Source organism: Fukomys damarensis, unplaced genomic scaffold (assembly GCF_012274545.1).
Source record: "Fukomys damarensis isolate Sample0158 unplaced genomic scaffold, DMR_v1.0_HiC HiC_scaffold_19, whole genome shotgun sequence".
Classification (NCBI taxonomy): Eukaryota; Metazoa; Chordata; class Mammalia; order Rodentia; family Bathyergidae; genus Fukomys; species Fukomys damarensis.
The window spans coordinates 8,142,153-8,166,390 of NW_022900931.1; the positions used below are offsets into that span (position 1 = coordinate 8,142,153).

Consider the following 24,238-nt stretch of genomic DNA (forward strand, 5'->3'; position numbering starts at 1 on the left):
AGACCGAGCGCCCGCCTGCGAGGCAAAGCCGTCCTTATACTGACACCACATGTCTTCGGGGAAAGCTGCAGGCGCGGGACGGGGGGAGGCGTGCAGGCGACAGACTGACGGCGGCGGCGGCCCCCTGCCCAGAGCACGGCAGTCCCCGGCCTTGGGGTCACCTCCTTCAAATTCAGGGTCATGCCTGGGGTGGAGAAGGTCCTGACCCCTCAGCCTGGGCACTGCGTCATGCTAGCGTGGGACCCCATTGACGACCGATCCATGTGCGGGTGCCTAGTTGGTTTAGTCCCACCGGATCCTCACAGAGATGAAGGGAGGTGAAGCCATGAGGGCCGCGGTCCCTCCCCGCCCCCAGTGAGGATCCGATTGAGTCCTAAAGGGTGGGGCTGAGCCAGGACCCCACTCCAAGGGCCCCTCTGCATCCAAGCTGCCTCCTCACTCCTCATTCACACCCCTGCTTCCTCCCAGCTTCAAGGTTTGGCTGAAAGGTCGCCTCCTCCAGGGAGGTTCCCTGGAGGGCCCCCAGATGGGCCACATGCCCTGGGTCCCGCTGCCAAGGCCTCAGGCAGCCTCACCACTCCCCTGGGCAGCCCTGCACAGGCGCCCACAGGCCAGGCTTCTCCAGGATACCGGTACCACCTCGGCGTCTCCACACAACTCCCTCCCTCCCTTTCTCCCTCCTGGGCTAAGGGTTGAGGGGAGGGACGTGTCCAAGGTTATGATTCCCTTGTTTGTATCCAGTCAGACAAATTAAAGGCATCAAGATCCTCCCAAATGCGGGTCAACCGCTGCTCAAGCTCCTGCAGTCAGGACCCATTTAATGAGCCTCTTCCACATGCTGGGCAGCTGCTGGGGTCCACCTTTGTGCTTCCATTTTACCGAGGGAAACTGAGGGCACAGGTGAGCAGCTGGCCAAGGTTCCTCATTCCTCATCAGGGAAGCCACAGCCCCAAGTACGAATTGAGCGCTCCCCATCCCCACCCAGGTGTCTTCTCCACACTCGGCCGCCCACTCAGCCCTCTCACCTCATTGGAGAATGAGATGGGGACTCATCAAGGGGTTGCAGCCAGAGGGAAAGGGTGCTGAGGCAGTTTTGGGGCCACCTGTCCTGGCAGACAGGCACAGCTTTAGGGTAAGGTGCTCTCAGGTTTGACCCCGGCCCTGTCACTTCCAGACTGAGGGTGGTGAGCAAGCCCCAGACCATCGCTGAGCCTAGGGCCCCTCATATGTGAAAGCAGGATTGAAAGTTTGCACTTCCCAGCAGGCAAAGTCTCTAAAGGGTTCAGCACAGTGCCTGGCACATAGTTACTCAACAAATCCTAATCCTCACCTGCCTTATCATCCATCTAGGGAGACGAGCCTTTGTAAAGAGACCAGCATGCAAGGTTGGGCTGAACTACAGGGTGTCCTACAGGTATGAAGGGAGCAGACCAAATAGTCCCCAGGGGAGTGGATTGATTCCAGATCACAGTGGGCTTTGAGAGGCCTCATCAAAGTGAGTCACTTGAACTCAGCCTTGAAGGCTCCTATGGTTGAGTAAGAGGGGAGGAGGTGGTAGAACAGTGGCATGGAGGAGGGAGAGGCAGAAGGCAAAAGCAGGACAGGTACAACCATTCCCAACAGCTGGATACACAGCTGGAAAGCCCCAGGCCTGGAAGGTGAAAGAAATCAGGCTGCAGGGCAGGGGAAGGTATTAGCTACCATTCACTTTCTCTCCATTCTCCTTTGGCTATGTTCTCATGAAATTCACAAGGCTCTTCAGGACCTGGAGAAGCCACCAGACGGTGAGGTCTCAAGTCTGGGCTCCTGAAGGGGAGTGGCTGTCCTGCCCCCTGCCTGCATTATCAGGGTGACGCAGGGTTCACCTCCTATGGGGTGGTTCCTTTGCTCTCTGGGCATCTCTGATCATTCAGACTCGTTTGTACTTGAGCAGAAATTTGCCCCCTTCCATAATCCTAGCCTTTTCCCCACCACCACCTCCCTCGAGCATCCACAATGGCAGGAAGTCCTGCTTTAGGCTAAGTGCTTTATGCCTTAGCAAACGCCTTAGCTGTCTGCTCTGTCCACCCTCCCTACCCCCAGAACAGTGAGTGTGTCCTGGGGATGCAGAAGCTTCGGAATAAATGACATGCCGAGGACAACGTGGAGATAAAAGGACTGTCAAGCCCACTTGAGGGACAGGAGTGGGACTCCATGTCTCAGCATGCAGCATGGCTGGGCTGTCCCCCCTAGAAGCCCTGGCTGTCTGCAGCAGCTTCATTTATTCATTATTGCTATTTATGTTGTGCCTGGTATTTGCAGAAGGCTGCACCGGCCACCTGCACAGGCTCCCTGGGCCCTGTGTGCCCGGGTATCAGGAGTGGGTAAGTGGTTCTCGGCCCAGAAACCCTGCATGCACCCCCCAGCAGCTCTGCTGGCCCTGTCACCTTCCAGCTCTGGACAAGGCCCAGGGCTGTACCCCAGCAGCTGCAGGGAAGAACAGTGGAGCTCCCCCAACCCGCAAAACTTTGTTGTAATTGTAGTGGCTGGCAGGCAGACAGCATCAGCCACGGGTGATAAATAAAACAAGCTAGGGTTAGAGAAAGCTAGAGAAGGATTTCTGCCCAACCTGGGATGTGCGGTCAGGTCTCTTCCAGGCCTCCAGACCCCAAAGAAGAGCACAACATCCTCACTGATTTATTTCTCAAAGGCTTGCAGATCATTTTCTGTGCCTGACCTTTGTGTAAACCCTCAACAAATATTAACACTTTCAATCCTTATCATAATCTTATGCTGCTTCTGTTTTATAGATGAGGAACCATTGGCACAGAGAGGCTAAGTAACTCCTCAAGGTGACACAGCTAATCAGTGACAGAGCTAGGATTTGAATTCAGATGGTCTTGCCCTTAACTCGGATTCTGGCTGCCAAGACTCAAAAGCTGTAGGAGTCAAGGTTTGCAGTCCAAACTGAGAGTGGTTCCACCAACTGAAGGGGAGAGAAGCCTGATCAAGATACCCTCCTGTGGGCCACCAGTCCCATCAGAGCACCATCCTCTGGGGCGTGCACAGCAGTCATTCGCACCAGCCCTGCTGGGGCCCCAGGTCCCTGATTGTCCTTTGAGCAGCACTATGCCCTGAACACCCACCATCCAGGCGGGACAGGAGCTCTGGTCCCCAGGTAGCCCCGCCCAGGTGGGAGATGAGGACCTGAGAACCCAGGAAGCCAACTTGGACACTCCCATAGCGTTTGCTGGGCACCTGCCAGGTGCCAGGCACATGCCAGGGCTGGAGGTTCCCACACGGAAAAGTCTGGGTGAAGCCGGAGGTTTGGAGTGGGATGCAGAGGAGGCCAGGCCAGGTGCTGGGGTTCCCAGGTATGACAGGGCAGGCTGAACCCTGATACCTGCAGGCACCTTGATGGACTTGGAGAGACCCAGAGACCCCAGAGCCCAGTCTGGTGGGCAATGGCTGGAGCGCTGTGCATCGTGCAGAGTGAAGAACTGGAAGGATCAAAGGGAAGTAAGTGGAGAGTGATAGAGGACCATCAGGGAGACTTCAAGATGCAGCGGCTGGGTGCCACAGACTGGGCGACACACTTGGAGAGCATCCCCCTGAAGGGGCAAGGACCTCAACATAAAGTCATTTGCACGTCTGCAGTTAGGTCCCTTCCCTTCCATGTTCCCAAGCAAGTCCACCGAACACCCAGGGGCTCTGTGCCACAAGGGTTTCCTATGTGTGGTGCCCGGCAAGGAGATGAGTCTCCCTCAGAGTGCCACAGACAAGGACAGCCCCAACCACACCCAGCCAGCAGAGGCAAAGGTGCAAGCCAGGGGGCCCAGGACAGCACTGGCATCCCCAGGGCCGCCACATGCACAGGGATCACATTCAGGCGGGCAGGATGAAGTGTGACTGGCGTGTCTGGCAGGGACCCCTCCTCCCCGCTGGCGGGTGCTCACTTGCTACTTTCACCCACTTAACTTCCCAACCGTCCAAGGCGATGGGGTTGTGAACCTCCCCTTATGGCCCAGAGAGCCAGAATCTGGAGAACTCAAGTGAATTGTCCAGGTTCACGTTGCTAATGAGCAGAAACAGAAGTCTGTGCTGAAGTGAGCAAGGAGAGCGCGGAGGAGAGGGAGAGAGAAAGATCTCCCACCTGCCCAGGATGCCCAGGACAGAAGGCTGGAAGCAGAGAAAGGGCAGATGGGGTCAGAAGTCGGGAACCTCAGGTCCCCCCGGGTGGGCGGTCCCTGGCCGTCCTCCAGAAGAGGCAGTGAGGGTGCTAGAAGCTTCCTAGATGGGTAGGGCCCAACGCTTCCCGGGTAGACACATCTGGAAAGGGCTGCTTGATGCCCCGACAGTCTGCAGCTGGTGAACGGGGTGGCAGTGTGCCTGTCAGAGAGGAGAGCCCAGGGGAGCATTGCCCAGACCCCCATCCTGGCAGAAACACCAGAAGCCCCTCTCATCTGTCACCTGACAGTCGGCACACCAACTGCTTTGTGGCTGTCCGCATCCTGGCCTCCAGCTCACAGTAGGTGCTCAATAATTGTACACCTCGAATTCTAGCTCCAAGCAGTCATTTCCAGGGTTGTTGTGTGAACGAGGAAATTGAAGCCCAGAGAGGTGATATGACAGGCCACAGATCACTCCAGGTGTTCACTCGGCGCTGTTTCTTGATCTACCAGGTGTCAGGTGTCAGGTACACAGAGATGTGAGACCCCAGTCCAGCAGGGAGACAGCCATGTCAGGGTCACCCGGACCTCAGCTAGCAGAAGAGAGCTGGGAGCCCTGGGTAGGGAGGAGGGTCCCAGCAGTCTTCACCAGCAAGGCTGGGGCCCTGGATAGGTCCCTGAGTGGGTCCATGAAAGAGCTGTCCAGTTTTTCAAGATCATCCCTTTGCAGGAGCAAAGGCCAGGACAGAGGAAGGACAGACACCAAAGGGAGAAGTGAAGGAACAGGAGGGGACCCAGCTCTAGAGCGAGGGAGTCAGAAGGAGCCAGGGAGGAAGAGAAAGTCCTGAAAGTCAGGCCTGGTGTCCTGCCCCTGCTTCTTCCTCCGCTCTGTCTCTGTCGCTCTGAGCGTTTCACTTTTTCAGCTTCTCTCGCTGGCTCCCTTCTTCCTTGGCTGTTTATCTCCTTTCCCCATCTCTGTCCGTCTCTGCGGCTGTGAGTGCCGGCTCTGTCTGCACATCCATCCTGCTGTCCCTGGCCTCACGCTCTGTGTGTTCAGTCTCACACTCGTACTCATGTCTGCTCTCACTCTGTTCTCTCCACTGCTCCTGCTGCTTGCAGAAAGAATAGAGCAGGCGACTAACCCTTTCATCCTTAGCTGGACAAAGTCTTCAGGAAGCCACCTTCAATGCCACCATCAAGGAGAGGCACTGAAGTGCTACAGGGCTGGCGGGGCAGCTCAGCTCGGCCTGGTGGCCCTGTGGTGGTCACCACGAGCCCAGCCCTGGACCAGCAGCTTACTGAGCCCTGGGGCTCTGAGGACCCAGCAAGAAGCAGCTGGCTTTGCTAGGTCTGCAGTGCTTTCTTTGAAGGTCTCTGTCTTTGTGAAAACTGGAATCCTCTGGAAAGCATCATCCATTGTGGTTCTCAGCTCTGAGGCAACTCTGTGCCTTCACTGACCCTGATTTTCGGAGAATGACTCCCAGCCCTGCCCTCTGTTTGGCCGAGATTTTGGGGAGTGTGGGAAAGACTCTATTCCAGTGCGTCCATCTAGAGAAGGTCCCACTCAGATGCCACCTTCTCCAGGACTTCACCAGGCTGTCAGTGTCACTGTTCCACACCCCACCTGTCTTGCTGGCCCACCCCACCAGGCATGAGCCCTAATAGGGAACACCTGTCTCTGCAGGTGAGGAGCTCACATCTCAGGGCGCGCGTGGGCAAATCCACAAGATAAATAAGTAAAACACACAGTGCCTCAGACGGCAACCAGTCTATCCAGAGGGGAGGGAAGCAGGCAGCAAATGAAGGTGGTGGGAGTGCCTTTTTTTCTTAAACTGCTGGAGGTTGTACCTGGGCCTCATATATGCTAAGCACAACTCTGGGTCATTTGAAATGAGCTGGTCAGGGGCATGATCTGACCCAGACCTGAGAAGGTTGCCCTAGCTGTTATGCAGAGAAGGGACTGTGTCCACCTGTTCCACCACCAGGGTGAGGGGGCTATGCTTCTCCAGAGGTGCCCTCATCCCTGCTGCTGAGGGCCTGACATCTGGGCCCTGCCACCCAGCTGAGGACCACAGCATCACTCAGTTCCTGGTGAACAGGGTCTGGGGCTCAAGCCAAGCATCATCTCCCCACCCCATCTCATCCCTCCAATCTCCTTCTACCTGTCACCTCAGCAGGGAAAGGGGTTTCCTGCGGAGTGGCTTTGGGTGCACAGATAGGAAGAGGATCTCCTAGAGGAAAGTCCATGTGAATTATAAATAAGCAGTCGGGGAAGCCATGTGAATCAACTCCCACCCAGGTGAATAAGCACAGACTCAACCAGGAGGCCACGGGTGTCCCCAGTGACCAATGTGTCCTCGCTCCCACCTACCTGCCCACCACGTCCAATCTGCAGATGTAAGCATGGTCCTCACCCAACTCCGGCAGATGCAGAAGAAAGGACCAGAGAAACCAAGAAATTGGCCCAAGGTCACCCTGCAGAAATTGTAGGGGCAGGGCCTGAAAGCTAAACCTACATCCACTCCACTCTCCCTGGCCAGGCTAGGTCTGAGTAGCATGGCTCAGAGCCCACAGCCACCCCAATCCCACCCTGTAGTGGTCTGTGGGTCCCCCTGCACACAGAGAAAACTAGGGAGTATTCACTTGTAGGATGCAGAGCTGCCATTCCCCAAAGAAGTTATCTGCAGAGACACTGACAGTTCTCATGCTCCTGCATGTGCACACAGAGACACAAACACCCTCACACGTACACCCAAGTAAACACCGTTCCCATTAAATGCACCCTCCCAGCCAGACACACATTCACACAAACACGTTCATACACCTCTCAAGTACCCAGAGACACATGCACATCATTATTACTAAGCTCACACTCACGCAGACACAGTGCAAATGTGCCTGTCCCCAAATGCACTCGGGAGGGGGGTGAGCCGTGGACAGAGAGAAAGGAAGAGCAGGAGAGCCAGGCAGATCGGTCAGGGAATGACTGATGGGTAGTGGAGTTTAGAGGAGAGAGATTAAGGGAGAAAGATGGGAGAGGAGAGGGAAAGATGAGGAAGAGATAAGGAAATAAGGAGGCAGCAGAGGGGACGGGGAGGCAGAAGAGGAGGGGCCAGAGGAGGGCTGTGATTGGAGCCTAACTTTAGCTCCAGCGCAGGATGACTCACACTGGGGAGGGGGGAGCGCCCAGCGTCTCCAGGTTTCTGTTTATATACCTCCCCGAGCTAAATATACAGGCTGAGGGGTTCTGCTCTGGTCCAGCAGCTCCCCTGGTCTCCTCCCCCCGACACACAGAGACTCAGAGCCCCTCCTCTCCTCTGCCTTCCTCTGGCCAGCGTTCGGCACACAGAGCCATACCTGCAGCTTTCCCAGCCAGGAGCTGACCGTGGGGTTTGGCTGCAAGCTCAGAAATAGCAGGGTCCAAACCACCCCTTTCTGAAGCCAGGAGGTTGAGTGGGAGGCCGTGATGCTTGCCCAAGGTCACACAGCATGAGAGTAGATCAGCTGGGCTAGAGCCTGTGGGGGCTGCCTGGCTGGAGCTCCCTGCTTCCCGGAGAAGGGGGCAGGACTAGCGGTAGTGGGGCTGAAGAAGGGAGGTGGTCGTGGGGACAAAGGATGAGAGCCCAGCCTGCAGACTGAGGGCTGAGTGGTGCACACCAGCAGCCGTCCTGGAAACAAAGGAAAGAATTCCACGGTGAATCATCCCTGGACCCAGGGGAGCTCCTCGGACCTCACCATCCCCTCTGGGCACAGACCCCTCCACCCTGACGTACTGAGTCAGCGTTCAAGGCCCTTTGCCACCGGGCCAGCCTGTCCTGAGCCTGCTGAACAGCCGCGGTGCCCGGAAGGCTCCGAGCCGCTGTCCGTGGTGCTGAACCACCGCCTCGCTTCTCCGAGCCTGGAGGGCGGCGATTCTCCTCAAAACTTTCCCAGGAGTTCAGTAGGATAAAGATAATTAAGTAGGACTCAGGGAACGAAGGAACTGGAAGAAAAAAAGGACGGGGACTCTGAGGAGGGTAGCCCTTGGCCAGATTTTCAAGGAGAGAAAGCCAGGTCTTCCTCGATAACATTTTTAAACAACCACGGTGACAAAGGAAACTACTGCAAGCCACGATGGCTGACCGTGGAGGAGCGGGTGCAGACTCCGGGCCCTGAGCAGCAGGCCTAGGCTCCACGATGCAGGCAGACCCCAGCTGCATGGCAGCGTGGCCGAGCTTGGAATAACCTCGCCCAGATGAACCTGAATGCTCCTGTCTTCCCGAATTGCTGTCACCCGTCTGGATGAAAAGGTTGTGAGTTTTCACACTGTCACAGAACAAACAGAGCCGTGACTTCCGTTTCCCAGGGCAGGTGCTGTGTCATATGTTCCTGACAGCGCCATAACTCGCTGACAGTTTTGAAGATGTTGTTTTCCTCTGGGAACGCACAAGAGCACCAGCCCCTCCTTCCCCATCACCAGCGGGGCTCTGAGGCCTCGCTTCCGGCACACACACCTGCTCCCAAGGGTCAGCGACTCTCCCCAGGCCCCTACCTTGCCTCCACTTCCAGGCCCCTGCGCATCCTGTCCCTCAAGCTGGGATGACTTCCTTCTCCTTTCTCCTCAAGGCTCAGCTCCTCCATCACCCACTGTGGACAGGAGGCTTTGAGGAGGAAGGAAACACCGTACCTCACCTCAGAAGCCCCAACACGTGGCACAGAGCCTGACTTGCTCACTTCTTTCATTTCTTTTCCTTCTTTTTTATTTGATTTATTTATTTATGTATTTATTTTTTGAGGCAGGATTTCACTAGGTAGTTCACTCTGGCCTCAAACTCAAGGTGATCCTCCTGCCTCAGACTCCTAAGTGCAGGGATTATAGGCACATGGCACCACACTTGGCCCTGAATTGTCTTTGAGGTCACTTTAGGCAGTAAATTTCTATAACCTGGGAGATCTCTCTCCCACCCCAAGACACCCCAGATGCCCTCATTACTTGAAGAGCCAATTTATAGCCCAGCCTCTTCCTCAGACGTTAGCATGTCACACACCTATAACCCTAGCCCTCAGAAAGCTGACTTTGAGGCTAGCCTGGGCTATGTAGTGAGTACAAGGCCAGTCTGGAATAAACGGTAAGACCCTGTCTCAAAAACACAAAAATCAACAAAAAGAGAAAATTTAATGGGATCTTCTTGCCCATTGTCTCATTTCTGTTCTTTTGTCTCAGTTTGCAGATGAGAAAACTGAGGCTGGGCAAGGGAGAGTCTGTGCAAGGTGTCCAGGGAAATGGCAGCACCCTGAGGCTGCCCAGGTCGCAGGGAGCCCCCTGAGCAGGAGGAGGGCTGGGGGCAGCACACTCTCCCAGGCCCCAGGCCCCTAATCTGACCACAAGGTCTCAGCTCAGGAGAAAGTTAGGGCCCAGGCTGGAAGATGGCTCCACCTCTCCTCCTCCACTACCCACCTGCAGAGGCTCCTAGCCTTCAAATAATGAACGATTTCTAATTTAATTACATCTTTAATTCATCTGGGTCTCCGAGGAGCTGCGCCGAGTCTGAGAACGTTCAATAGTTCCCGAGAGGGAGGAGGGTTTCCTCTTCTGCATGAGGGAAGGGAAGGGAGAGGCAGTGGCCCCCTTTCCTCTGGCACCATGTGTGTCCTGCCTTCCCCAAAAGGAGCTGCACTGTCACACGTGGGCTTCAGGACAAGGAAGGTGCTGGGAAGAGCCAGAGGCAGCTAGTGGAAGAAGCAAGGGGCAGAAGGGAAAGTCCCCTGACCAGTACCTCAGAAGACACAATGTCACTGCAGAAGCCAGGGTGAGGCTGTGGTTTACCAAATGCTGGAACATCCTTGTCATTGTCCTCCTTTCTTTCTTTTCTTCTTTTTCTTTTTTCTTTTTTTTAGGGGGGGGTTTGTGACAGGGTCTCATAGCCCAGGCTGTCCTTAAACATACAATGATCCTCCTGCCTCAGCCTCAGCCTCCCCAGGTGTGCACCACCATGCCCAGTTTGTCATCATGTTTTGAGGACTTTCTAGTATGAGACGTTTTTTGAATGAGGTCTCAAAGGAAAGGAAATGTCTCACCCAAGCCTCAAGACGGGTGAGAGGAAGAACTGGAGCTCCAGAGCCCCCTGCTGTCCACACAGCCCCTCGGGTACCCAGACCACTAACCAGGAATCTCAGGGGACCTCTAATTCCGGGGACCAGCAGCCTGCAAACCTCCCAGAAATGTTTGCATGTTTGTGAATTTCATCATACAGGGGTTGGGGTGTAGCTCGGTGGTAGAGGACTTGCCTGGCACATGTGAAGCCTTGGGTTCGATCCCTGGCACCAAAGGAAAACCAAATCATCCAGTAATCTAGCTAACACGGTTTGGTCTCACTGGGTTCTGGAAAGGGCTGAATGTGAGCTCACACCCAGGTCTGACTCCCAAACTGGAGCCTCGGCCACCACTTGGTGTTATTGGAGGATGGCAGAAACTTTAAGGGGCAGCTGGCCCTTGAGGGGCCCAGGAAGCAGACCATGAGATGCCAGCCTCATTCTCTCTCTGCTTTGCACTGGGCATGGGTGAGCAGTTTTGCTCACTGCACACTGCCACCATGTTCACTGTGCCACCATGGCCGAAAAGCAAGAGCACTAGTCACAGGCTGAAACCACCAAAACTGTGGTCCAAAGAATCCTTTCCTCTTTTTAAATTGATTACCTCAGGTATTTGTTACAGTAACAGTAAAGCTGACTCACTCAGGCCCCCAAAACATAAGAACTCTGTTTGTTTATAAAGCACTTAAGCCAGGCATGGTGGTGCACACCTGTAATCCTAGCACTCTGGGAGGCTGAGACAGAAGGATCATAGGTTTGAGCCAAGCTTGGGAAATTTAGCAAGATCCTATCTCAAAATAAAAGGCGGGGGAAGCTAGGATATAGCTCAGCATCAAGGCCCTGGGTTCAATCCCTAGTACCACTAAATAAACAAATAAGTACTTAGAACCTGCTCACTTAGTCCTCACAACCACCAGTAGGGTGGGTATTGTTGAGCACAACTTACAGAAGAGGAAATAGACGCACAGAGAATTAAGTTATAGGGCTCAGGTCACACAATCTATAGACAGTGGAGCAGGATATGAACCCAGGGGCTGCCTCAGAGTCCTGCCCTTCAGGTCTCTGCCTCTTCCCCAGGGGACTCAGGGAAAGGGGTGGAGCCAGGCCCTGAAGAACACTGCAAAAGGTTGCCTTGTTGCGAAGGGGACACTTCCAGGGCCAGACCTAAGTCAGAGGCACCTCCTGCCCCAGGAGGTGAGGAGGAGGCAGGGCCAGGCCAGGGCAGAGGGGAGTCAGGAGGCAATGGAGGAAGCTGGGCCTGGTGGCCGCTCCACATGGCGCCATCTCTGGCAGGGCGAGACAGAGGAGGGAGGGGCTGGGGCCCATCCTGGGACACACAGGGAGACAAGGATGGAGCCAAGGGGTTGGGGAGATGCAAACCTTGGGCCCAGGTGAGGTCTGAGCATGCACCGAAGCCACCCAGCCTCAGATCTGAGCCAAGGCTCCTGGAATCCCCAGCCCCTTGATGCACATTTTCTAGGGAGACACTGAGTCCAGCCGCATCTCCTGCCAGCATCCACCACACCAGGCATGGTGGCCACCCCTGCCCCTTCCTGATGCAGACTCGGAAGGCAGGATAGGCACCAGGGGCTAAGGGAGAAGATCCAACTCTTGAGGCCAATCTGTTACCCAGCAGGAGGTGTGTGGTTGTAATCCCAGCACTGGGCAGCAGGCAGGAGGTAGGAGGATGGAAAATTTGAGCCTACCTGGGCAATTTAGCAACTTAGTGAGACCCTGTCTCACTATAAACAATAAAAGGACTGGAGATGTAGTTCAGTGAGAAGGCCCTGGGTACCGCCAGTATAAACAAAAACATGGAGAATCTGCCAGAGAATAGGGCGCCCATGAAAAGAGCATCTCCCCGGAACAAGGCAGCCACACAGCCAGGGAACACAACTGCTCCCGAACAGTGCCACCCTCCCCTGATTCCTGACACCCACTGCACCCAGCCTCGCCTCTGGGCTCTGCCACCACTGCCCACACTGTCACCTGGCCTTCTCCTTCACTTCCCGCCTCAAACCCCCGGTCCTGAAGCCCCAGCGTGCCACACAGCCCCTGGCACAGGGCGGTGCCCCCTACATGGTCTTCACCTAAGCGAGCAGTGTGACGCCTGCTCAGTAAGCAGCGGTGCCCGGCACATCATGGGCATCACGCATTTTCCAGGTGCCGTTCAGGGGAGAACAAAATGCTCACATTCGGAGGGGGCAGAAGACAAAGACCAAGACTAAGAAGGGACAGCACCCATGGGCCGCTGGGGGGGGCTGGGGGTGTCAAAGGCAGTCTAAGGCACCCCTGGGGAGGGACTCCAGGCCAGGCCGAGACCCCAGGCGGCGCTTTAAGATGGCTGCTCCTGTTCTTTCTGTGCCCCAAGGAAACCAAAGCACAGGCAGGTAACACCTCTGTCAGGGCCAGGAGCCAAATCAGCCCACGTGGCTCTAGTCCACGCTGGAAGACACCATGCTAGGCAGGGTTGGGGTGTGGGTGCCGGGAAATGCCCAGGACCTTGGGCAGGGCACAGCAAGCACAGGTCCCACCCCCAGGGGCCTTCCCAGCCCTCCTCGTGCTGTTGCCTAATGCTCTGCTGCTGCTGGGGTGTGGTGGCACATACTTGCAGTCCCAGCTGGTCCGGAAGACTGAGGCAGGAGCACTGCAAGTTGGCGCCCAGCCTGGGAAACAGTAAAATCCTGTCTCAAAAGATAAGCGAAGGTCCAGGGATTTAGCTCAGTGGTTCAGTGGCCTGCCTTGCAAGTGCAGGACCTGAGTTCAATCCCCAGTACTGAAAAATAAAAGATAAATGAAGAAAAGGGCTGGTGGGGCAGCTCAGCGGTGAAGTGCCTGTCTAGCATGCTTGAGGCCCTACGTTGGATCCCTAGTAAACTCCCCCCTACACACACACACAGAGCTTTATAACTTTTAACAGGAGCGGGGCTGTGTTTTTATTTTGTATCAGGCTTTGTGAGTTGCCGGGGATTTGAAACCTCCAGCCTCCCCTCCTCTCCACACCAGCACTGCTCACACAGGTCAGGAGTCACGATGCCCCTTCCAGCTCTTAGTACAAAACCACAATCACTGAGGCTCAGGGCCTGAAAGGTTTGCCCAGAAAAGCGGCGAAATCACTCTCTGCTTCTCTGGGTTTGGGGGGTGTTCGCAGGGTGGGATGGGACGGAACCCAATGAATGGCTCCTAGACGTCCTGGGTGGAGTTTGTTGTCCAATCTCTAAATCTCCTTACTCCTCTGAGATCCTGGGACTTCTCTGGCCACTCCCTGCAGCTGTAACTTCTCAAGACAGCTTCAACCAGGAGCACTGGGGTCCTGGGAAGCCCCACTCCCCGCCCCAGCCCATGTCTCCCCCCTCGAGCACTCCTGGGCAGAATGAACAGTCAGACCCTCCATCCCTCCAGGTTGGCAGGGAGCCTCCTGACCCTTGTCCTCACACTACCCCCCCCCAGGTGCCTCAGGACCCTCTGTGGCTGAGGAAGCCCCCAGCTCCTGGCCAGGATGAAGAAAGTCGCAGACACGGCCTTTGAGTTGGGGAAGACTGAGCCTTGGAGATTCCAAAGTCACAGCAAAGCCTGTTCCTCCTCTTTCTGCCTCTTCACCCTTCACACCACACAGGGCACCCCAGAGCCCGAGCCTGACCTCCAGGGAATCCAAGGGGTAGTGAGGAGGAGGGGGACTGGGTATATCAGTCAGCAGGTGTCAGGCTATGCTGCTGTAACAAGCAGACCCTGCCATGTCAGAGCTTCTGAAAACAATGGTTTATTACTTAAAAGTGTCACAGCGGGGCGGGGATTTAGCTCAGGGGCACCACACCTGCCTTACAGGCACAAGGTCCTGAGTTCAATCCCTGGTACCAGGGAAAATTTTTTCATTGCTTCTTGGCCTTTCGGCTAAAATCAAGTGTAGAAGTGTCACAGCTCTCCTGGCCAGGGCGGCTCTGTGTCACCCAAAACACCTGGCCCTGGGGTCACAGCAGGGAGGAAGTGAGCTGCAGATGGTGAGGGTGCTTCCCCAGGCAGGCCAGGGCTCTTGGGGCAGGGGTTGGACACTGAGCCTGTCCCCGCTGACTGCACAGGGAATTAGACACAGCCTCACACCCCTGGGAACTCAGCCCCCATCTGTTCAGTACCAGGCTCCTCTAAGACCAGCCCACTTGGCCCTTGTTCTCACTGAGATGCGTTCTTACCCACCTGCCTAGCACCACGAACACAGCAATCACAGGCGTAGTTCACAGCCACCACTCCCCACCACACTGGTCCTCCCAGCTCTTAGTATAAAACCACAGTCACTGAGGCTCAGGGCTTGAAAGGTTTGCACAGAAGAGCCGCACACACTCTCTCTCTCTCTCTCTCTCTCTCTCTCTCTCTCTCTCTCTTTCTCCCTCTCTCTCCATCTTAATTGCTAATTTATAATTTATACTCTCAGCTATTTCTAAAAGGGATTTCTTAAGAAGTAAAATAAAAGATCAGAAATCATTTAGGGAACAGGAGCCAGATATAAGTACTAGAAAGATAAACGAACATTTATTTCAGTTAAATAATATAGCAGTATAATACAAGTGTGTAATAAATTATATTTAGGACAGTTGAATAATACATTCCAATCTGAGCTTCCTGGGAGCAGAAGTAAAAAGGGAAACACTGTAATTACTTCCTCTATACATGTATCCCTTCCTGCTGCTTTTGGCCAGCTCTCTTTCCCTTCCTAAAGTTCCTTCTCTTTATCCCTCCTGGTTTTAGATCCACTAGGGGCAGAAAGATCCCTCCTCTACAATTTTAAAAATATCCATATCCCTCTTACAAGCATAAAATAAATGGCTACAAAATGAGTGTGAGGGGATCCTCAGCCTGAAGTTCACTCTGATATCACATTAGGCCTCTCATCCACAGAGGAGAGAGACTGGGTCTTCAGGACAGGAGACAGCAGTGTCTCCCTCAGGGCCAAGCCGCTTCCCCCAGGGCCGGGATGCTCATTCCCCGAATCCTAAGGACAATCTTGCAAGTTGCAACTGGTTATCCCTAATTAGCAGATGGGGAAACTGAGGCCTGCAAGGATAAATGACTCGTGTCATCCAGTTCCCTGCCCCTGAAGACCCAGTCTTAGGGCAGGAGACCCCGAGCTGGGGTGGGGGCTCATCGCAAACTCCATCTCCGTCGGAGAATGCAAAGACGAGACCCCGCCCCCTCCCCACACCCCAGACTCTGGTTGCCAGGACAACCGGGCCTCCCTTCCGGGCTTTGCTGGAAATTTGCATTTTAATGGAGACGTAATTAGAATTAAAGGGCTGCCGCTGGAAGGGACCGAATCTTTCCTATACCCACTGGGCCTTTTTGGGAGCTTGAACCCCCACCTCAGGGCCGGCTGAGAACGGCTCCCACATCCCCCGAACCCCACAGTGACAATGACACCCGCTCGATTCCACAGTCCATCCTGGCCGCTGGTACAGTCTGTCCCCACTGCTCAGATGGGGATACTGAGGCTCAAAGAGCAGAGAGGGGACTTCTTTAAGGTCTCACAGTAAGGTCAGCCACCCAAATTGGGGCTCCATCTGCTCCTCTCCCAGCTAAAATGATCAGCAGCCAGTGGGCTGGAGGGGGCTGTTTGCTCTCTGAGGGCCCCGTATCTTCCAAGCACAACCTTCTCTCCCCGCTCTCTGCAGTAGCCCTGAGGGAGCCACCCCAGTTGATCACAGCCCCAGAAGGGAAGGCATGAACCCGGGTCATACAGCAACTTGGTAGCAAAGCTGCATGTTTGACTGCTCAGGTAGCTGGACATGATAGCACACACCTGCAGCCCCAGGAGGCTGAGGCAGGAGTTCAAGGCCAGCCTGAACTACCAGGCAAGAGCCTATCTCAAACAAAACAAAAAAACCGGACTGGGGATGTAGCTTAGTGGTAAATGTTTGCCTAGCATGTGTGAGGCCCTGGCTTGTTTTTTTGTTTTGTTTTGTTTTGTTGGAGATAAGATCTCAATATATATTCCAGGCTTGTCTCAAACTAACTATGTGTTCCAGGCAGGCCCTGAACTCACTATGTAGTCCAGGCTGGCCTTGAACTTGGAGCAATCCTCCTGTCTCAGCCTCCCGAGTGCTAGAATTATAAGCGTCCACCACCATGCCTGGCCAGTTCAATTCTGAAGCTGCAAAAAAGAAAAGACCCTACTTACCTAAGTCACTGACCCACAGAGAGCTTCTAGCAGCTTCTTCCTGCCTCTTACTTTCATTTCTGTGTTTTTTGGAGACTGAACCCAGGGCCTTTGCTGTGATCTACATCCCCAGCACTTTTTATTTTTTATTTCTGAGACAGGGTCTCACTTCATTGCCCAGTCTGAAGTTGAACTTGTAATCCTGCCTCAGCCTCCAGAGTGCTGGGATTATATCACATCCAGCTGAGATGATTACTGTATTACATTTAACTCCCAAATGAGGAAACTAAAGCACAGAGAGGTAATGTGATTTGCCCAGGGCACAGTGATGGGGAAAACTAGGACTTCAACTTGCCCACCAGAATCCAGAACCCGGCTCCTCCCAGAGGGCAGAAGCCAGGAACTTGGGGTCCCACCACCCAGCCCAGGAAGATGGCTGGACAACACTTCCCAAAATCCAGTTCTCAGTGGGGACAGCAGGCGCAGAGAGGGAAGGCAGCTCCTTGTGAGCCCCATACCTTGGGATACCTGGTCGCCTCCCCTACCACAAGGGGTGTGGATTTGGAAAACAGAGTGACTGCCTGGTAACCCCATAGGAAATACAGCACCAGACCAGAACGGGCTCCTCTAGCGCTAGTGTGAGCTGCCAGCCAACACAGGTCCACACATCGGTGCTGACAAGAGGAGGGTGGAGGCTGCAGGCACAGGAGCTGCAATTGCAGCCACCAGAAAGGCAATTGAAAATTCACTCGGTTCTTAATTTGAGGGTGGCCATAGGCCAGGAGCATGGGGAGAAGCCAAGGAGAGACATGGAGAGGCGGAGCCTGCGGGAGCTGGAGTCTGAGACAGGACAGGCCCTCTGGACTCCAAGCACCTGACACCCAACTCAGAACCACCCTGCACGCACACGCCCACGACCTCAGGCTCTTACACATGTACATACACCGACACTCCAGCACACACTTCTCACGCTCACGTTTTCATGCACACCCATGATCACATGCAATCACAAGCATGAAGAGCCAAGTGGCCTTGCAGAAAACTTGGCCTCAGGGACAGGTTCCAGGGACACCAGGAAGGAGCCAGGGTGGGGACACAGGTGCTGCTCACTGTGACATTTCTCCCTGGGGCCAAGGGCCTCAACCAAGCAAGTCCCCCAGGGGCACTGGGGCTGGAGCCAGAAGCAGGCAGGCTCTGGAGCAGGGGAGCAGCAGGCCATGCAGCCCCCTAGGAACCAGCATGGGACCCTCAGTGGCCCCAGACCAGCCTGGCAGGCAGCAGGCATCTGAGCGGGATGTGGGGCAGCCCACTCGGGCCCACAGCACTGCCCATTGGGTTCTCGTGAGGATGGGGGACACCAAACTCAGGGCAGTGGCTGGGTCTGTAAGGTCTGAGCAGCCTGACCGCCCTGTTCTGGGTTTTTTGTGGTGTTAATGTAGGGGCCCTGCACACCTACCCCACAGGGGAGCTACTTCCCAACCCATTTAGCAGATGCAGAAGCTGAGGGGTGCTTTGTTAAGGGAGTGCCTGGGTCATACGTCCCCTGCAGCTGTCCCTGGGCCACAAGTCCCCTGCAGCTGTCCCTGGGCTGGGCACCCCAGGCTAGAGGCTCTGCCTCAACTTTCCCACTGAAGCCAGACCCTGGAGGGGCTTCTGGCCCCAAGCGTGGAAGCGCCAGGACAGCATCGCAGGGAGCCAAGCCACACGGTACTGGCTGCAAAGAGCCAACGGAGGCTGAGGGGCGTCCAGACCCCGCACCGCTCCCCAGACACACCAGCCTCAGCCGCTGCCCAGGAGCCAGAAAGAAAGCTGTCCTGTAGCGCCACCTAGTAGTCAGTGACTGACATGACTCCCAGACAGTTTGGTTCTTTGCCCAACCCAGGAACCTGCTGGCCACATCCCAGGGCATCTCTACTCAACTGCCCGCTGGTGTCCCAAATGCATCCTTTCTCCATCCTATCCATGCCTTTATGAGGCTCTGACTCTATGCCAAGCACTGTCCCTGGCACTAGGGATCCAGTAATGAACAAAACAGAGACCCCTGCCCTCCTGCAGCTGACAGTGGGGGTGGATGGGAAAATAGACAACGAACAACACATAGAACAAAGGAAGGAGAGTGGGGGTTTCAAGGCCCCCCCACAGCCCATGGGACAAAGTATAGGGTCCATCCCTGGAGACCACTGTCCCCACACCATCCCTTTCTGTCCTACAGCGCCATTCCATGAGAAATTCGCAGGGGACAGACGATTCTGCCTGGTCGCCTCTCTCCATGGACTTGGTCTGCTCCTTTGCAACCTCTTGATCCCACAGCCGCCCAAAGCAGACACAGTCGACCTCAGTTCCCCAGCCCTGCGGCACCACCTGTGTGATCCAGTCAGGTTCCTGGCCCCTCTGTGCCTGCTTCCATCTGTAAAATGGGGGGAAACAGTTCCTGCCTCATAGGCTGGGAAAGGGTGAATGTGAAACTCGGACAGGACCTCGACTCTTGACACAGCTGGTCATTATCAATGCCTCCCTCCTCCAGGGCGGAGGGACAGCCCGGTCAGTGCAGAAAGATCCGCAGAGCCGTCTTCGCGTCCCTCACTTTGTCACGGTGCAGCCGCACGCAAGGCCCCCCCGCAAGCAGCCGGCTTGGTGAATTCAGTCATCTCTCGCTCACCTACCTGCATTACCTGGCACCGCCAGTCCCCTGCCTGCCAGGTGCAGGAGGAAGAGATGGTGCAAGCCAGAGTTCCTCTCATCTTGGAGAAGGACCATTCTAAGCCAGAGGTTCTCAAACTGTTGTCTAAGAAGTCCTTTATTTTTTTTTCGCGGGGGGATAGTCCTGGGGATCGAAACCAAGGCCTGGGGTTACAGACGTGAGCCACCAGGCCTGGCTTTTTACACTCTTTAAAATTCAGAATCTCAAAGAATTTTTGTACTTGTGTAATATGCATTCATATTTATCATACTGGAAACTAAAACAGATCCTTTAATATTTATTAATCACCTACAATAAAAAAAAGTCACTGCTTGGTAACACAAATAACATTTTATGAAAAAAATAGTATTTTTAAAAAAATACATTATTTTGCATTTTTGTAAATGTCTTTAATGTTTGGCTTCATAGAAGCCAGCTGGATTCACAGGCTGATCTCGATCTACGCGATACAATCCTCTGAAGTACACGAAAAAAAAAAAAAGAAAGGTAGCCCCAGTTTTCCCTTTCGTAGAATAAGGTTAACAGCCCAGCCACGCCCACTGCCGACCAATCAGCCAGGACTAGCAGCCGACCGCTTCCAGAAGAAGGGGTGGCCTTGACGCTCAAGGGGTTGGTTAGATTAGGATTGGACAATAAATGTGTCCTTCTGTGCCTTGGACCCGCCCTCAGTCCCTGCCCCCTCCTCCCACGTTGCGTTCGAGGGACTGACGCCTCCCGATCTCCCGTCCCCCCGTCCCGCCCACTCCGGAACTCTGTGTTGCCGGTCGGGTTTCCGTCGAGATTAGGAGCGCGATCAAGGCGGAAGTAGCGTAGCGCGTGGGCGGGGCCAGCCGCAGTCATGTCGGCGGCCTTGCTGCGGCGGGGTCTGGAACTTCTGGCGGCGTCGGAGGGTAAGGAGGACTGAAAGACGGCGGACGCTTCGGAGGGCGCACAGGGGTGGGGAATGGTCCAGGTCGGACTTAGTCCCCGCAGGTTGGGAACCCTGCGCGCCCTCCGACGGGAGAATGGTCCATCGGACTTAGTCCCCGCAGGTTGGGATCCCTGCGCGCCCTCCGACGGGTGTCCGTTCCTCTCTCTTCCCCTGCAGCCCACCAGGCGGCGCCAAGCCAGGCCCAGCCGAGTGGGGCTCCGGTGAAGCGGGCCCGGAAGGCGAAGGCGGCCCAGAAACTGCGGAACTCGGCTAAAGGAAAGGTACCCAAGTCGGCGCTGGGTGAGTGTGAGAAGGAGCTGGAGTCGCGGCCGTTGGGTTTGGCGGCGGTGCCGGGACATCATGGGCGTGACAGAAACACGGTCTGGACGCCCGGGGACTACGTACAGCCCAAGTGCAGAGAGAAGTATCGAAGAGGCCCAAAATCAGCTTGTAACTGCTAAGTGTGTTCATGCCTGTGATGGGGAAAAAAAAAAAGCGTAGGGCTGTTGGAAAGGGATGAGTAAAAGGCCAATCAGCTTCCTCTGAGGAAGCAGCATTAGGCTGAGAGTCGGAGGAATCGTAAATGTTTAGAAGAAAAGCAAGTGCAGAGGTAGGGAGTCAGAAAGAAGCTTATTGCCTTTGAGAATGTGAAAGAGAGCAGACTGGTAAAGGTGACAGGAAATGAACAGGGCCAAGATGGAACATTTAACAGTTTAATATTCTGTGTGCCGATCGCTGTTCTGAGCCCTTTACGAATGAATCTATGTAGTCCAGGCTGGCCTCGAATTCATGGCAATCCTCTGTCAGCCTCTCGAGTGCTTGGATTAAAAAATGTGCACCACCACGCCTGGCTCTAGTAGAGTAGTTTCTTAGGGAATGTGGTACCATTAAGGAGACAAAAACTTGGGATGGGACCAGTGTGGTGGCGAATGTCTGTACTTGCAGACAGGAGCATCACAAGTTTGAGGCCAGTCTGGGCTGCATAGCAAATTGAAGGCCAGCCTGGACTATATACTAAAACTAGTCTCCAAAAAGAAAAAGAAGAAAAGACTAAGAAAGGAGCAGATATGGGCAGTGTGTAAGTGCCTAGACGTCTTTGAATCTAAAGGCTGCTGCATAGAAGCTATTCAGCTATTAAAAGGGTTATGAACTGGGCTGGGGATTTAATTCAGTGGTGCTGTCACCTGCCTTGAAAGCACAAGGTCCTGAGTTCGATCCCTAGTACCAAAAGGAGGGGGTATGAATTGCAATAGCAGGCATAGCACAACCAAAGGTGTGGAGAGATGTCTGAGCCCCAGTGACTCATACTATGAAGCTGGAGCTGCAAGAGGTACCTCCCATCCACACCTGCCCTTGGCTCACCGCACTGTCACAGGGGTTCCCTTTGCTGCCTCCCCAGCTGGACTGAAAGCTCTGGGAGGCACAGACCTCCCTTTGGTTTGTCTGTGGTGCTAATGTCTGGCCCGGGGTTTGGCACATAATCTATGAGTGAAAGGAATGATAAGTGCCTCAGTAGCCAGTCTGCAGAATACCTCTGGCTGTCACCTGGGTCTAAGCTACCTCGTCTCCAGCCTGGAGTTTTGAAAAGGCCTCTAGCTAGTCTCTTTCCACATGCCCCTTCCCAGTAATCTAATTCTCAACAGCCACCAAAGTGATCTTGTATCACAAGTCACATCTTGATTCTCCTTTGCCTATATACCCTCCAATGGCTCCCCACTGTCCTCAGGAAAAGCCAGAGTTCTCCCTTCCCCTGCCAGTTTTGCTCTTCAGTAAATCACTCACATTTCTGCATCTGGTCTTTGTAGACTGTTCCCTCTACCTAAACAACTGCCCTTCAGGACAGCTCAAATGTCATTTCAGCGAGACCTTGGATCTTCCTGTGTAAAATTCCAACCTTCTGCCATTACATTCTTTTCCTATTGTGTTTTCCTCCACAAAATGGCTCACTTCTAAAATGTGGTTCACCTTCTTTCCCCTCTTTCCACACTGGCATGTAAGCTCCATGAGGGCAGGAGTTTTTGCCTCCCTGGGTTCTGCTGTAGGCCCGGCACCCAGGATGAGTGTGACACTTAGTTTGTATGCAGGATGAATTTGTTGAATGAGTCTCACATGATTGCCTGGGATACCTGGGTGCTTTCCCCAGAACCTGTGTGGAAAGTGGATTTGGCCAAGAAAAGCCCAGACACACAGTCCGGAGAAGGGTGATGGACCTCTGGCAGGGCCAGGGGCTGGGGACCCAGAAGGCTTCCAGAGAATGAATCTGAAATTCCACAAACTGCCTGTCCCCCACAGCCGAATACCGGAAGCGAGAGTGTCGAGACCACCTCAAAGAAAACCTGAAGTTTATGGCTGGCACAAAGAGCACCTTGGCAGAGTCAGTGACCCAGCAGGTCTGTCAAGGGTACAGGCTACAGGAAGGGCCTGGGGTGAATATAGGGTGGAAGTCAGGCCAACCCTTGAGGATTAGCATGGGGACCTATGGACCTATGGGACGCTGGTCCAGCCCTGCCCTGGGCCACACATCCCACTGACCTTGATGATCCCGGATCTGTTCTTCTGTACATGGAAATGATATGCCCTCGCTTCTTCCCAGATTCTGCGGCAGAACCGGGGCCGCAAGGCCTGTGACCGGCCTATGGCCAAGACTAAGAAGAAGAAGGCTGAGGGCACAGTGTTCACAGAGGAAGACTTCCAGAAGTTCCAGCAGGAATACTTTGGCAGCTAGGCTTCCTGGAGGGTCTGTGGGAGTCCAGCCTCCTGGACCTCACTTCTTATGCCACCAGGCAACCCATGCAGGGCACAGGGCCAGCTCAAGGAAGCCCCGGCACTGGATTTCTGGAAGTCTGGAATGGAGCTGGGAGCTGCAGGGCAGATTTACACTCAGACTGGAGGTGGTATCTTCTGCAGGCTTAGGAAGAGCCATCTCGTGTGGCATCGGGCTGTTTGCTATGGTCCAAGGCCAGGTCCTGGGTCCTCCGGGGAAGGCTGCTGCGTAGATTTCTGGGTGCTAATAAACATGGGAGCTGTGTCTGCTGATGATCTGACTTGTGGGGCATCCCCATCTCCAACACCAAAGGGAGAAGTCTCCAGCCCAGGCAGCCATGTGGGCATCTGTAGTCTGGGGGTGCCATCCCCAGGTGTGTCTGCTACAGCCCAGAACGTGGCCCGTGAGGTAAGAACAGTGCTTGCAGCTGTGGGAGGTTTGTTCCAGGAAGCAGACTGTGGGGTCTCATCCTCCCTTGGGAGCATGTGGGTGCTATGGGCACCGGAGAACCACAACAGGGACTCACACGATTTCATGTGGAGTGAGAAGCCAGCTGTGCCCTTTCTCTGTCATGTGGGCTGGATCATAGTTTGGAGGTCTCAGGAAAAACCTTGAAGTAGTGGGGTTCACACCCAGATCTGTGCCTAAGCACAGGTGGCTGTAACCACCACAGGAGGGCACAGATGTGAGTTGAGGTGGGGACTGCAGAAAGGTGGGTGCTGTCCCTATAGTGACGGGGACCTCACGTGAGCTGTTCTGATGGGGAGGCGCATCTGATCGTCACAGTCCCTGCTGCTGGCTTTGTGACTGCTGTCAGCAAACCTGGATGACCTTGGATAATCCTTCATCCTAAACAGCTTAGAAGTCAGCTCTACACTCACTCCTGGGATTTGCATCGCAGAAGAAAAGGCTGACTAGGCTCCAGCACCCCTTTCTAACAAGGACACCCGTTGTCACAGTCACCTTCCTGGGAAAGGATGGCGATGGGGTCCTGCTCCTTCCCCGCTTGCAAGTTTCCAGTCAGTCTGACCTGTTACACCAATGCTCTGGTTCGAGTGTCCTTGCCCCACTGCATTCACCCAGGCCATGCCCCAATAGGCCGACAGCCACCCTGGATGGTTCTGCTGCAGGTGGCCAGAGGCAGCAGGGAGCCCAGGAGGCCTGTGAGCACCAGAGGAAAGTGCGTATCACCCAGGGAAGGGTGCTGACTGTGACCTACGGATCACATTCAAGCAGGGGCAGCCTTCCCCAGCTGAGGCACTGTGGGGGGATGTGAGGGCCTGAAGGAGTTGTGCCTCCCGTGGTTTGCTGGCAGGTTTGAACCCAGGTGAGGAGTTTGGGAACCTGCATAGCAGAAGACAGGCTGCCCAGATCTCTGACTGCAGGAATGGCAGGAGTCTAAAACTTCCTGCACCCACATCACTACCTGCAGGCGTGGCTGGAGTGAGATAGTACTGCCCTGGGGGATGTTACAGGGCCCAGCCACAGGCTTCACCAC

At 54.8% G+C, this 24,238-nt stretch overlaps 1 protein-coding gene across 1 annotated transcript; it reads left to right on the forward strand.

Annotated features, from left to right (window-relative positions):
- The first annotated feature begins 19,841 nt into the window (after positions 1-19,841).
- On the forward strand, positions 19,842-23,029 carry Rps19bp1 (ribosomal protein S19 binding protein 1). Its single transcript, XM_010612648.3, has 4 exons — positions 19,842-19,956; positions 20,154-20,276; positions 22,269-22,366; positions 22,570-23,029. The coding sequence occupies exons 1-4, from the start codon at positions 19,905-19,907 to the stop codon at positions 22,699-22,701; spliced, it is 405 nt and encodes a 134-aa protein (XP_010610950.1). The 5' UTR covers positions 19,842-19,904; the 3' UTR covers positions 22,702-23,029.
- Positions 23,030-24,238: the final 1,209 nt, after the last annotated feature.